Consider the following 15,796-nt stretch of genomic DNA (forward strand, 5'->3'; position numbering starts at 1 on the left):
ATTGAACGGCGAAAAGTGCAGATCATGATAAGACTGCATGAATGTGCAGGCTGATCATGATCTACACTGGTCGCAAAGGCAGAATCATTCATGTCAAGCATGATAAGGGTTAACCTTTTTGCCTTGCGGAATCAATGATTTGACACAAACTTGATACCTTAAATACCATATTTTCTAATAGCTAACATGTATTAGCACCAGGGTAGTTATTTTGTTGGGTTCACACTTCTCTGCATCAATATTTCAGTTAATTACAGAGGAAAACTAATGATGCTGAGCTCCTTTCAAGTATTAGTTAGTTTTCAGCAAGCAAATGACAACTTTATCACATGACTCAAAGGTGGAGGACAACACTTCAAACAGAATTAAGGTAGCAGGAGATATTTAAAAAAAAAATCTTAAATATACACAGTTATTTTGTTGTTTTTTTTGCTTCAATTTACCTGATATTGTGTCCAGTATTTCACTGCTGAATAATAATGTATTGTACTGTTTTGTATTGTATGGCATGGCATTCAATCTTTGATTCTGATTTGATTTGGGTTTTACAGCGCACCAACACAATATAGGTTATATGGCGCCAAACAGGACTACAAATTTTGGTTTCACATCTCATTTACATCGAAATTAAAACATGAGTATAGAATCAAAAGATAACTTCAATCAGTCATCAACGAGAACATACACTGAAGCAGTTTTGTTAAAGGTCTGGGCTATGCACTTTGACAAGTCACTTACCATATGTTTGAGGGAAACAACTATAGGCACTATGTTTTCTATCACATTCTTCTTCAAAACCTGAAACCAAACAAAAAAGAATAAAAGTTACAGAAAATCACCAGCCCATATCAAGGTTATCATAAATTATGGAAATATGGTGTATACGGATTGCGTTTTTTTTTGTTCAGTTTTAAATCACACTGACCACTCAAACCATATGGCATTTCCTTATACCGGTAGATAAAGGCATAGCTTTATTTAGGCATACACAGACACCCAAAACCAATGTTTCAAAAGCCAGATTCTACATGTGAAATTAATGTAAATGAACTTCTTGTTCTTTAATAGATGATAATTCATGAAAATGACAGTTTTAATACCTGGTACTATATTTAACACAATTTCTGCTGCAGTGAAATCTATGATACTGAGAAATTCTGTGGGTACGTTTGGCACCATCAATTACTTATATGGCTGATTCCTCCAGATAAATTTTAGTAATTTTAGCTGGATGACAAGATACAAAGATGCCCCAATTCCAGAAACTTTCTAGATTCTTAAGTGTCCTAGTTGTAAAACACCCGAAATAGGAACTCCTATTCCAAATATAGTAATTCCTCATTGGAGAAACATGGGCTCAAGATCATGATCCCTAGTTTCACCATCCCACACATTACCACTGTGTCCTCTCTAAATATTCAGAAAAATAGAAAATGATGTATATAAAGCTACATTTCTTACCTGTGTAATTATAGTCTTCTTTGCTGTTGCCACGACAACAGCTGCCATTTCCTGTTCATCACCAGCAACATCTTCATTAGGACGTACTTTAACAGATGTCAATTTAATCTCCTGAAAATTGAAATGTGCTCTTAACAAAATATTTTTACACTTTCTGATCAAAAATGACAGAAAACAACAATGGCACTTTAATAGTATTAGATCCGTGAATGTGGCTAATTTCCTATGTGTACGGGTACCAATTCATGTAAAATTTCCCTCTTTATTTCAGTAGGCATCCAAATATTAGTTCAAATAAGAACATAATTAAGCTGTACACATTTACATGAACTGTCTCAGGAGACAGTGTGCTTGACTACTTTATTGCCCGATACAAAAATAGGGTATTTCTGAGGAAACTAGAGCTATCTTTTAGCGATTACCCACTATGTGGACTATGATTTGTAACAACAGTTTGAGTAACATCCAATTAGAAACAAGAGCTGTCCGTAAGACGGCACACTCGACTTTTCTAAGTGCTTGACTCTGAATTAGAGCTTCGCCAGTAAAAAAAATTCCAAGTTAAAAAGGGACATAACTCTGTCAAAATTCAAATCAGAGTTATGGGAATTGTGTCTCCTGGTGTAGACTTTGATAAGTAAATAACTATTTAGAGTTTCAAGTCAAAAGCTTTAATAGTAACAGAGATACTTAACTTTATCAAAAACTAACCAGAAAATTACAAGTTAAAAAGGGGGATAACTCTGTCAAAATTCAAACCAAAGTTATGGGATTTGTGTCACCTGGTGTAGACTTTCATAGTAAATAACTGTTTTAAGTTTCAAGTCAAAAGCTTTCATAGTAACAGAGATGTTTGACTTTATCAAAAATTTTAACAAAAGATTCTAAGTTAAAAAGGGGCATAATTCTGTCAAAATTCAAATCAAGAGTTATGGGGATTGTTTCTCCTGGTGTAGACTTTGATGGTAAATAAGTATTTTAAGTTTCAAGTCAATAGCTTTGATAGGAACAGAGATATTTGACTTTATAAAAAACTTTAACCAAAAATTCTAAGTTAAAAAGGGGCATAATTCTGTCAAAATTCAAACAAAGTTATGGGGATTGTTTCTCCTGGTGTAGACTTTGATAGTTAATAAGTGTTTTAAGTTTCAAGTCAACAGCTTTGATAGTAACAGAGGTATTTGTCTTTATCAAAAACTTTAACCAACGGCGACGCCAATGCCGGGGCGAGTGCAATAGCTCTATCTGTTTCTTCAAAAAGTCGAGCTAATAAAAGAGATAGAATGAAAGTGCATCACAACATTAACCAGAATTTCTAAGAATAAAAGAAATATAATTCATAGAACATTTATTCTAGAGAAATACACCTTGAGTCATATGATGCGGTGCTATTAATGCCGGACAACTGTTACTTTTGAATTAAATTCATTTAGTCATTACTGAGATAGGCTAACCTGAATATGTAAGTGAAAAAAGGGGGAATAACTCATGACATATATCAGGCAGACTTATGGGCCTTATGCCACATGATGTCAATGATGATGTGTGACAACTAGTTTAGGTTTTAATCAAATTCATTTAGTCATAACAAAGCACTGAAATTGAAAAACTGGAAGATAATTCATGAAATATTGGTGCGAGAGTTCTGGTTCTTTAGTCATATGAAGCAGGTCATGATGAAGCAAATCCATCAAGTAATAACAGAGAAAAAGTGAAAGTTCATCAAAACTTTAACCTAGCCGTGTATGCTGATGCCACGGTGAATAGCAGAGCTCTCCACACACTTCATATGGTCTAACTAAGATATACTTGTTAAGCCATAATCAGAACATTCAAAATGAAGTGTAGCGAACAAATGATTACATTTTAAATATTGCACAACATTTAGTAAATGACATTTCAATAATATACACAATCTACAAGAGAAATATTCAGCTCACCTTGCAGCTAAGTATTGCTAAGGCATCTTTAAGAATGTCACTGGTGTCTTTGTTCACAGGCAGTATACCATCAACAATGCCTCCCAAGACCTATGTCATACAATAAAACAATATAATGCAATAAAATACATTTTTAGCCAATTTATAGTTGACACAGCATCCTATTTTACCTGATTTTTTTTCTTCATTTAGCATACACTGTTTCTTGATTCAAAACTGTTTAGAAAACAAATACCATTTTCATCTTTCAACAAATTCTCATGCATTCAGATCAGCAAACACACACAACATACAGCAGCTTGCAAAGAAGAAATCTTCTATTCTCTTAAATAGAATCAAGCTCTGAAACTATTTTGCAAATGCCTTTGAATAATTCAAGCTGAAAGATCAAAAAGAACCTAATAAACCTTGAATGCAAGCATTTGTTTGTTTTTTTGTCTGTTTTGGGTTTAACGCCATTTTTCAACAGTATTTCAGTTATGTAACGGTGGGCAGTTAACCTAACCAGTGTTCCTGAATTCTGTACCAGTACAAGCCTGTTCTCCGCAAGTAACAGCCGACTTCCCCACATGAATCAGAGGTGGAGGACAAACAGAGAACATACGACCCACCCGAGGATTGAACTCACAACCCCGCGAACCGTAGATCAGCGCTCTCCCTATTGAGCTAAGCAGGCGGGTTTAAATGTCAGAATGGTTGCTATTCCATCAGCTGCAGTAATCTGATGATTTTAGTCATTTCATAGAATTATTACTTCAGAAAGTATGTGAAACTGAATCAACTCAAACAGTCTAATAAAATAATTTATATGTATGTCAACATTACACTAGTCCAAATACATGTATTTCATTGAAAGGCAAACCAATCATTCTAATACCAAACTAGCTATTTGTTGCATCCCCTTCTTTCAAGATACCAATGTATTCCTTATCAAAATGTAAACTAAACAAACACAATTTATTCATTTATTGAATTAAGATGTTAAACAAACCTCCTGTACAAGTTTACTCTGTAACTGAAATCTATGATCATCCGACATGTTTTCCAGTAAAAACTTGTACAATGTCAGCCTCTTCCTGGAAAGTACAGATAAACCTAGACATACCACTGCTCAGAATTTCAGTACTGACAATGTAAGACTAAATGTAAAACAAGAGCACCGCCTTGCGGGTGCTGACGCTCATCTGATTTTTTTGTGTAATAGAAATATTGTCCTACCCATGATTTTCTAAGTCTAAAAAGGGCCATCATTCTTGCAAAAAGCAGGATAGAGTTATGTTTCTTGATGTACAGTGTCCACTTATGATGGTGAAAAACTGTTGCAAGTTTTAAAGCAATAGCTTTGATAGTTTATGAGAAAAGTTGACTTAAACATAATACTCAACCAAGAAAATGATTTTCTAAGTCCAAAAGGGGCAATAATTATTGCAAAAAGCAGGATGGAGTTATGTTGCTTGCTGTACAGGGTCAGCTTATGATGGTGAACAAGTGTTGCAAGTTTCAAAGTAATAGCTTTGATAGTTTAAGAGAAAAAGTTGACCTAAACATAAAACTTAACCAAGAAATCTGATATTTTCTAAGTCCAAAAGGGGCCATAAATCTTGCAAAAAGCAGGACGGAGTTATGTTTCTTGCTATACAGGGTCAACTTATGATGGTGAACAAGTGTTGCAAGTTTTAAAGCAATAGCTTTGATAGTTTAGGATAAAAGCTGACCTAAACATAAAACTTAACCAAGAAAACTGATTTTCTAAGTCCAAAAGGGGCAATAAATCTTGCAAAAAGCAAGATGGAGTTATGTTTCTTGATGTACAGGGTCTGCTTATGATGGTGAACAAGTATTCCAAGTTTCAAAGCAATAGCTTTGATAGTTTAGGAGAAAAGTTGACCTAAACATAAAACTTAACCAAGAAATCTGATATTTTCTAAGTACAAAAGGGGCCATAAATCTTGCAAAAAGCAAGATGGAGTTATGTTTCTTGCTATACAGGGTCAGCTTATGATGGTGAATAAGTATTCCAAGTTTCAAAGCAATAGCTTTGATAGTTTAGGAGAAAAGCTGACCTAAACATAAAACTTAACCAGGCAACGCCGACGCCGACGCCGACAACCGCTCAAGTGATGACAATAACTCATCATTTTTTTTCAAAAAATCAGATGAGCTAAAAAGATGATACAATCATTCCAAATTAAAGCTGTCTCAGCAAAACAAGTCATTATGACATTCAGGAAAAAAATCCTTAATAGTGTATAACCAGGATTTTCCTTGATATACATCTTTGTGTGTTTTAGCACATCATATTCCAAAATGACTGCCAAAATACTTCTGAAAATGTCAATGACGATGCATATAATCTAGCGACCAAATTTCGTTAAGTAAGCACTAGTTCGGGAATCAGTACGAACAAATAACATGGACTGCGGCCAAAGTTTAATAATCCGGTTCATTTCAAGGTCACTATATATCATAAACAGGTCTATACTACATAGAAAAATAGACTGTGTAAGAGGTTAAACAATCTGATATTCCCTTAATATCACTTGATAGGATAAATAATTCCACAAAATGGCACCAAAAACATGTTTTCTATCATCCGATGTGTACACAAACGAATCGCTGTATGGTCTTTAGTAGCAACTTGCAAACCACAATGGTCCTTAAAACCATGCTTTAAGAAAACTGACTGGCCTTTCCTGCCATGTTAACTTACAAACACATGACTTGATACAAAGAGGTACGATAAGTCAACAACTAGATGCCCATGGGCAATATGTCGAGCCCACCATTTGACCCCTAAATGTGACCTTGACCTTTCAGATAGGAACCTGAGGTTTGCACAAGACACTCTGTCTCATTGAGTTAAACATTCATGCCAAATATAAACAAGATTCCGCAATGCATGGGCCGGACAAGATCTGATATGACATTTGACCTCTAACTGTGACCTTGATCTTTAAGATAGGAACCTATCTTTGCGCTTGACACTCCAACTCACTGAGGTTAACATTCATGCCAAATATAAACAAGATTGCTCCATATATGTCAAAGTTATGGTTCGGACAAACAAATACGGACGGATGCACATACATCAAACAGCCATTTGGACGACTATGTCTTTGCTTCCACAAGCGGGCTTGACAAAAATGCCTGAAAAATGCCAGTTCACTACTTAGTGTGTCCACAAGAACTGACTACAACCTTGACAAAGTTCTATAAATTGTAATACTTACTTTGAATTTTGGTCACCTTTCAATGAAAACAATTCACGAACTTTTTCGGACTGTGTGAATTTGTTGTAAACTGAAAATCAGTAAATTTATGCATATACTAGTATATATATATATACAATGTATTTTGCTTTAATAAGGCTGTCAATTTTTTTTAAATGAACATGAAATATATCAATTTCTTCTTTTTTCCTTTTTTCAGTGAACATTACCTCACATATTTGTTGTAAAAATAACACAGCTGAAAATGATATGAAATTTATTCTTCTTTATTACCTCCCTTTATGTCTCTGACACTATGACTTCATGTGCAACATTGAAAGTAGTGCTTTTCTAACTATATATTTACGCATATTTTCTTTTTGGACAGCTGTTTCATTTGTTTATAACCAAACTAAAAGCACTATTGAACTTGATGCTGCTGTAACAGTAGATGACATTAGTATCACTTTTAATATCCTTTTAAACAATGGTCTTTCACCTTTCGTTTGAATGTTTGAAAGATGTAGTATATCTGCTGATAAGTAACCTATGCATCAGTCTGTTTTATAGATACATGTACATGTATTAAAGTACATGAAATTAGAATTTCAAAAGCTATGAGTATTAAAAATCAAAGCCCTATTTTACGACAAATCACAAAAATTCCATACAAACTCACCGGTGTGTTCCCTGTAGTCATTGAAGTGAAAAACACATTCCATGAAATGCTGGAAGAACATGTTTGGATGTCTCTGTATTAACATGTGGAGTAGACAAAACTCTCCTGTAAGTATACATAACACATGATGAAGCAAATGAAATGGGAAACACAATGATATGCTGGAAGAACATGTTTGGGTGCCTCTGTATGAACATGTGGAGTAGATAGAACTCTCCTAAACTATACACAAAAATATAATGAAATCTTAACCAAAATTTCCTATTTTTTTTCGATTTTCACACAGGAAAAAAGTCTAACACAAGATAGTAAAATCTTTATGTGGAGGAACTAGCATATAAGCTGGTATTTTCATAATGATATTCACGAGAAGAAATTTACGAGATCCAGTCTGACAAATGGATCAAGATGTAGCCTGTGATTTTTGCATTTAATCAGCAGATTTTCCTCTTGTTTTTTACTTTTTGTTGTTGTTTTTTTAATTTTCCATATTCAATTTAAGAATGTCAGAACTTACCTAACTGAATGCAATAAATGGCACCTAAGTGCTTTCTCCACAAACGCAGGTACAGCTGAGACTCGGTATCTCGAATTCCAAAGGAACAAACAATTTAGTTGCAGGTAATCATAATTTGACTTAAAATGATATTCTGTGCACACATTTTCGGGACAGGACTTGAAAACGTCTTTGAGATAGCCTGAATTTTGAGATAAGTGAGTTTGAGAGTTTCAACTGTAATTAACAATGTCATGTAACTGCTCTCATTTGGAGAAGACAGGCGTTACAATTAAAATTGAAATACTATTAAAAACCAAAGATAATGTCGTACCAAATTTTTGTATCTCCTCACAGTTGTCGAGCAGGGCTGATATAAACCTGTAGAAGAGGGCACCTTTCCATTTGAGGAAATCTTCCTGTAAGAGGCGAGTTATCAGTGTCAGAGTCTGTTTACGAACCAGAGGTGATGGGTCCTTCAAACATGAGGCTATGTTTGAAATATAGTGATTTGCGGTGGTGGTGTACCTGTCAAAATGATTACAAATTTTAAACAAGCAAATTCGATAAATTGGTATCCCCCGCCGAAAGGGTTTGTGGTGAGGAATGGCAAAACAGTATATCCAGCAAAAAGTTGATGTTACCAAGAGGCAAATAATTTCATTAGTCAAAATCAATTTAACAGAAAATGAATGCTATTTTTTGGTTTGGGGGATGAGTGGGCAGCGGGGGTGACTGGATGAGGGTACAGTTGATTATAAATATTGATGGAAAATTAAAAATGAAAAAAAAAAAAAAAAAAAAATGGGGGGGGGGGGGGCCGGGTGATGCATGCTTGGGGTGGTGGGCATGACTGGGTGGAGGAGTGAGGTGGGGGAATGGTACAACTTTGCATGTTGATAAATATTCATGGAAGGTTTGAAAAAATAATTAAAAGGAATGAAAAATTATTTTTTTTTGGGGGGGGGGGGACCAATTATTGGTTTGTTTTTCCCAAAACTTTTGATTTTTAAAAAAATTTTAAAAGGGCAAAAACTCAAAGGGAAAATTGACCAAAAAAAAAAAAAAATGACAGCATCAAAAAGTATTTTTCATATTTTTTTTAAATTTTCATAAAATTTCTACCATCTTTTACGGAGAAAATTGTTTTGGCAGACGGGTTTTTTCTTTTAAATAAAGGGGCCCAAAACTCAAAAGGGAAATTGCCCAAAATTAAAAAAAAAAATTTGGGGGGGCATCTTTCCAGTATTTTGGTGCATGTTTTTTTTCAAGTTTTTTTAAAATCTACATGATTTTTTACTGGGGAAATGGCTGCGGACGGAAAATTTTTGGCTTTTTCTTTTAAATAAGGGGAAAATAACTCTAAGGAAAAATTTTTGCCCAATTAAAAAAAAAATGACGGGCATCATCGAAGGAATTTGGGTTCTATTTATTTAAAGTTTCATGAATTTTTAAAGCTTGTTACGGATTTTATTCCCCGGGCAACTGGTTTTTTAAGGGAAAAATTTAACCAATAAAAAAAAAACTTGACGGGCATCCGCAGTATTTTGGGGTTTCATGTTTATTTCAAGTTTAGGGTCAACCTCCTAGGATATTTAAAAATCCCGGCTGGGGAGGACGCACGCTGGCGTGACAGAGGGACAACGCCTTTTTAAAATACCCCCCTCCCAAGTTCTTGGGCGGGGGGTTTAAAAAGTTTAAATTTACAGCCCAAATCCCTTGACGGGAATAAAGGGAAGATTCTCAAAATTTTTTGGAAAAAAGGGGAAAATTTTAAAAACATGCTGTTTTTTTATAGATTCTCCAACAATTTATAGGGAAAAAATTTCATAACTCATTATCTTGACATTTTAAAAACCCCCCTAATTTAGAAAGTATTTTATTAAATTTAATTTCATTTAAACTGAATTTTTTTAAAAACCCGGTAAAATTTAAATCTAAAAAGGGTCTTGTTGTAAACCAGAAAAAAATAAACCCAAACAATAATGCTCATTCACTTTTGGGCCCAAAAAGACATGATCCCCCAAAATTTTTTTTTTTAAAACCTCCCAAAAGATCACACAAAATGACACCACTTTGGTTTCTGAGGGCCCGGATACGGGAAGCTCTATTTTTCCCAGCCAATCCCGCGATCCATTTTTTTTCCCCAATTTTCTTTTTGGGAAACAAAACCCTTTCCTAAAAAAAATCCCCAGCGAACTTCAATATGTATCATGTGTAAGTTTTTAAAAAATTGGGTAAAATAAGTTTTATTTCGAAACATTTTTTCTCTTCCCTATTCAAAATGGCACCAGTATCATGTTCTATATTTCGTTTATTTCTTTGTTTGTTATGGGTTTAGTCCCATTTTTCATTTAAAGTAAGAACGGGAAATTTAAAACCAACCGGGTCCTCCTATTTTTTGTACCAAAAAACAAACCCCCATCTCCGTTTTTATCATAAGAACCCAAGGGGTTTGGGGGAAAAAATAAATTAAAATTTCTTTTTCCTTATATCAACGCCATGGAGAAACCACCCTCCCCCAAGGAAAAATTAAAGACTCCCAAAATCCATAAAACTGTGCCTCCATATTTGGGGTAAGGGTTAATGTTCAAAAATTTAAAGAGCAAAAATTCTAAAAAAAACCTTGAAAATGATCTTTTTTTTATTTAAAACACACCCTGAAAACTTTACCCCAAAAAAAAACCAAAGTTTGGGTATAACTCAATAAAAACTTTTTGAAAAGCTAGTTTAACCCCTTTAGAGTAAAAAAGGAAAAGCCTGACCTGTTGCCCCAAAACACACCCCCTAAATTGTTTTAAAGGGGTTTGGGATTTTGGCATGATTGGGTTCCCTGGAATCACCCACCCTTGAACGCTGACTGTTGCTTGGAATCTAAAAGGGTTTTAAACAATCAAACTTTTCAAAAAAAAATGGGGAAAAAATTTTAAAAATAAAAAATTTCTTTTAAATACTGAAGAAAAATAAATTGTTTTGGGAATCCGATGTTTGCTGCAAAATCCCACAAAAAATAAAAATAAAATTTGCATTTTTCTCTGAAATAAAAACATATAAAAATACAAGAGTCCAGCCCCCAAAACAGCCTTTTTGGGCTAATGCCAGTTTTCTTTTTTAAACCCAGAATTCTTGGCCTTGAGCCAACAAAAACTGAAAAACCAAAATTAAAATATATTTTTTTTTTTAACAGGGTTTTCTTTAGATTTGTCCCAAACAGCTGAACAAAATTTTTAAAAAACCAAAAAAACTTTACTATTAAAACTGTTCTTCAAATACATTTCCTTAAAATAAGCAAATTACCCCCCAAATTTTTTAAAAATTAGAAGAAATTATTAACCCCATTTTTTTTCGGACCTTTGTCTCCTTTTGTTCGCATGCTGTGATCGGGCCGGGGAAAAGGAGGTTTTTTGCATGGGGCAGAAAACTATTTCCTGGACCAGGGGAAAAACTCTTTTTGGGGTACTTTTCCGGGCACATTTTGCCCCCCCTAAACCTAGTGTAAAACAAAAGACATAAAAACCCCTCTGCCCTCATTGCTCACAGTCCCCTGAAAAAAAAAATTTAAAGGGACAAGTTTTTTTTCCCTAGGCAAAGACAGGAGGGGTTTTTTCCCTAGAAATGTGTTTCTACAAATTAAAATTTTCCACAAAGTACAGGGATTATAATATATTTAGGATAAACCCTTTTTAATCCAGGGCAAAATTAGGTAATTTTTACACAAAGCTAAAAGCTATTATCTTTTTATAAAAGCCCACTTACAGAATCCCGGGAAATTTTCCATTTAACCAAAACCAAATCTTTTTAAATAATTTTAGTCAAACATCTACGTGGCTTCAGTTTTTTTTTTTTAAAGTTTTTCTGTTTTGATTTTAAACCCCATTTAAAACATTTGATTTGTTTTAACAGCATAAACGGGACAACTATTTATAAAAGTTTGAAATAAAATTTTTGGAAAAACCTGAAAAAAACTCACAAAAAAAAGATCCTTTTGGAAACATAACAAAAGCTGTCCAAAAAGCGCGCTCGACAAATTTCGAGGCGGGATAGTGAAACTGGGCCCATCTGAGGAAACTAGAGCTGTCACGGGAGTGTTTTAAGGGCCCCAAATTGGGGGTTTAAAAGGTTTTTGGCACAATAGCCGAGTCTTTTCAAAAATATCAACTTAAAGTAATAAGAGGGGTAAAATACAATGTATAAAAAACATTTTATAAGTTATCCTAAAAAAAAAGGGGGCAAAAATTTCATTAAAAAAGGTGCCAAGTTTTTCAGCTTGTGCATAAAAGTGGGGGGATGATTGAAAAAATATTTTAAGTTGAATCAAATCCATTCAAAATTTAACAGAGACAGAGTGAAGTGCATCAAAACTTTAACCAAAAAATTCAAGAAAAAAGGGGAAAAATTTAATAAAAAAATTGATCCCAGAGTTTATGCACCTTTTTCATAGGGTGGGGGTGAGATGTTTAACAATTTTTTAAATTTAAAATTTCAAATCCCACAGTAATATCGGGAGTAAAAGTCCATAAAAATTTTTAACCAAATTTTTCCCAAAAGAAAAAAGGGGAAAAAATTCATAAAAATTGGTCCCAGATTTAATACCCCTTTGGGTCACATGAAAAGGGGAAATTTGATTTTGAACAATTTTTAAAGTTTAAATTTAGTCCATTCAGTAAAAACCAAGATAGAGTAAAAGTGCTTTAAAACTTTAACCGGAAATTCAAAAAAAGGGGGAAAAATTCAGGAAAAACTGTGCCAGAATTTTTGCTTTCTTGTGTCATATGATTGGGTGATAAAGTGAACAATATTTTAATTTGAATCAAATCCATTCATAATAAACAGAGGTAGATGAAAGTGCACCAAAAAACTTTAACCTGAAATTCAAAGGAAAAAAGGGGGAAAAATTCATGAACAAAGGGTGCAAGAGTTTGAAACCTTTTTCATTTAAGGGGGTGATGAGGGTTAAAACAACTTTTTTAAGTTTGAATAAAACCCCTTCATAATAACAAGTTTGGGTAAAAGTGCAAAAAAGCTTTAACCTAAATCTAATTAAAAAGGGGGGGATTTCATAAAATTGGTCCCAAGTTAGGGCCCCTTAAATTGTCAATAATGGGGTTTGATGTGGGGGAAAAGAAATTTAATTTGAATAAAACCCCTCAAGTAATTACAGAGAAATTTAAAAAAAGAGAAAGTGCCCCCAAAAATTTTAAAACCACGGTGGGACCCCGGAAAGACCCCGACCCCGGGGGGTAGGTAGTTTTCTCCTTATCCTTCGAAATAGTTCGAGTTTAAAAACCCATTTTTGCACCCGGGGAAATTTACTAAGGTCAAACATAAAATCCTGTATAATTTAAAACATACCATCATTTCGAGTACAAACTTGGACGTTTATTATCACAGGCTGTCAGAAAACTCATTCGCCCAATCATCCCCCCAAAGGGCAGTGTTTCCTTTTTTCCTTTTGCCTGCACACTACCAAAAAAACTTAAAAAAAACACTTATATTAACGTAAAGACATTTTAAAACATCAAGAACTTCTGTAAACGCACCCCTTGTTTTTTCTCAGTGCTTGACTCTGAATTAGAGCTTTGCCAGAAAAAAAGGGGCAAAAAATCTGAAAAATTTAAAAAAGGGTTTTTTTTATGGTGAACCCTTTTTTATAGTAAATAACTTTTTTTAAGTTTAAAAAGTCAATGCTTTAAAAATTTAAAAGAGATTTTTGGATTTATAAAAAACCCTTTAACCAAAAATTTCTAAGTTAAAAAGGGAATAACTCTGAAAAAAATTTTAAAATTCAGAGTTATGGGGATTGTTTCTCCCCTTTTGCGGGACTTTGTAGAAAAAAACTTTTTTAAAGCTTCAAGTCAAAAGCTTTGGGGAGTAACAGAGATATTTAAACTTCATCAAAAAATTTTAAAAACCAAAAAATTCAATTAAAAAGGGAAATAACTCTGCCCAAATTAAAACCAATTTTAATGGGGTTTGTTTCCCCTTGTGCGGGAATTTGATAGTAAAAAAACTTTTTTAAAAAGCTTCAAGCCCAAAAGCTTTGGAGTAACAGAGATATTTGACTTAAATCAAAAATTTTAAAACCCAAAAAATTCTAAGTTAAAAAGGGGCATAAATTTCTAATTAAAAACCAATTTTAGGGGGATTGTTTCCCGGGTTTTGGTAGACTGTAAAAGTAAGTAACTATTTCAAATTTTTCAAGTCAAAACCCTTTGTTAGAAAACCAAGTATTTGACTTAAAAAAAATTTTAAAAAAAATGGCGCCCGCAAAACGCTGGGGCGAGGGCAATACTCTACTTTTTTCTTCGAAAAGTCGAGCTAAAAACAAAGTTTTTTTTAATATTTTTAAAATTATACAGGGTTTATCCCCCAAATCAATAATTTTTTTTAAAATTCGTACAGAGCAAAAACCAAAAAACCCAACAATTTTTTTAAACATTATTGAATTTTCTATAATAATAAAAAAATTTCTAAAAGCAAAAAGTACTTTGGAAAAATCTACTAAAACTTTTCAAGGCCCCAAATTTTTGGGCCAGTTTTTTCCCATTCATTTTTTCACGGAATTGGTTTCTTACTTTTCCCATGAACGGGAGCTTCCAAAAGCCCAAAATGTCTGACTTTTTAAAAATTTTCTAATACAGAAAGGGGCCCCCCAAAATTTCTTTTAAAGTCACCCCCAAGACTTACAAAACCAAAAATTTCCCCTTATTTTAAAATTTAAAAATTTCCCATTATGGTAATATAACAACTTGAATGTAAAACAAAAGTCAAAAAGGGGCCATTTTTCAATTTTTTCCCAAAAATTTTGCTAAAACTTGGTTATGCAAGTATTTTCAAAAGGGACAAAAATATTTTTATGAATTTAAACATTTAATGGTGTGTAAAATTTTTTTTTTTCAAAAACCCAAATTAAACATTTTGCATTTTTTTTAAAATTTTAATGAAATACAATGAAAAAACCCTTCACAATTTTTAAAAGAAGGAATCACTGATAAAAAGGGTAGGGTACTTACATTTGGGGGAAAAAAAAACTCTCACAGAAACCCTTTATCCCAAATCTTAAAAATTTTAAACCAAATAATCCCGAACCTTTGAAAGGGTTTTTAAAAAAAACGGAGATAATTCGGAGGGGGATTCAAACTTCATAGGCTTTGATTTTCGGGTCATTTTTCAGTTTTTTCCTCTGGTTCAGTGGAAAATGCTTGGAAAACCCCTTTTCATTGGGGGCAGAATGGGGTTTTTTGGTCTCACTAAAAAATTTTTCTGTAAGATAACAATAAGGGGAAATTTTTTTAGAATTAAAATAATTTTTTTTTTTATTTTTTCCTTTTTTGTTTTTTTTTTTTTTGGGTTAAAAATTACCGCCCTGTTATTTATTAAAATTGTCGTCTTTTTTCCCGAGATAAACGGCCCATCGATAGTGTTAAAATTGGGCTGATTTTAACTGGTTCCTATTGATACTGGTACCCAGTCATTAATATAAATCCCAAAAATTTCTGGGTTTCTTCACTTTTAAAAAGCTAAAAACCGCGGTAAGGGTCAAAACTACCCCCCCGCCCCCACCCCTTTTTTATAGGAAATTTTTCCAAAACATAGATTTTTTTCATCTTTAAAAATTTCGGGCTAGTATTGTATTTTTAACAACTTGCTAAAATTTCTTGTCAGTTTTTTAATTTTAAAATTTAACTGATTTTTTTTATGTTGATCTTCATCATTGTGGAATGTTTTAGAAATTTGGTTAAATTTGGGAAAAAGGAAATTTGCAAAAAGGGCCATCTATTTAAAAAGCAAAATTTGGATGTTCATTTCAATTTTAATTGTTATTTCCACCCGGTCTTGAGGGACTGATTTGGGTTAGGTACCTGCCGTTTTTTTTCTTACAATCGGGGTTAAAACCGTCCCAAAAAGTAAATTAAATGGGGGTTATATCCCGGGGAAAATAAAAACCGGGAATAAACCCCCACCCATAAAAAAGAATGAGGGGGCTGGGATGTCACTTGTTACGTGCCCA

At 33.4% G+C, this 15,796-nt stretch overlaps 1 protein-coding gene across 1 annotated transcript in view; it reads right to left on the reverse strand.

Annotated features, from left to right (window-relative positions):
- The window catches only part of LOC123536320 (condensin-2 complex subunit D3-like), a 65,525-nt gene that overhangs the window by 13,750 nt on the left and 35,979 nt on the right, over window positions 1–15,796 (reverse strand). Inside the window, exons 20-26 of the mRNA XM_053528728.1 lie at window positions 8,120–8,462; window positions 7,290–7,394; window positions 6,632–6,701; window positions 4,393–4,477; window positions 3,402–3,491; window positions 1,462–1,572; window positions 739–798 (exon numbers count right to left, since the gene is read on the reverse strand). Coding sequence (XP_053384703.1) covers window positions 739–798; window positions 1,462–1,572; window positions 3,402–3,491; window positions 4,393–4,477; window positions 6,632–6,701; window positions 7,290–7,394; window positions 8,120–8,462 — 864 coding nt within the window. The remainder of the gene's footprint in view (window positions 1–738; window positions 799–1,461; window positions 1,573–3,401; window positions 3,492–4,392; window positions 4,478–6,631; window positions 6,702–7,289; window positions 7,395–8,119; window positions 8,463–15,796) is intronic.

This window comes from Mercenaria mercenaria, chromosome 17, assembly GCF_021730395.1.
Source record: "Mercenaria mercenaria strain notata chromosome 17, MADL_Memer_1, whole genome shotgun sequence".
Taxonomy (NCBI): domain Eukaryota; kingdom Metazoa; phylum Mollusca; class Bivalvia; order Venerida; family Veneridae; genus Mercenaria; species Mercenaria mercenaria.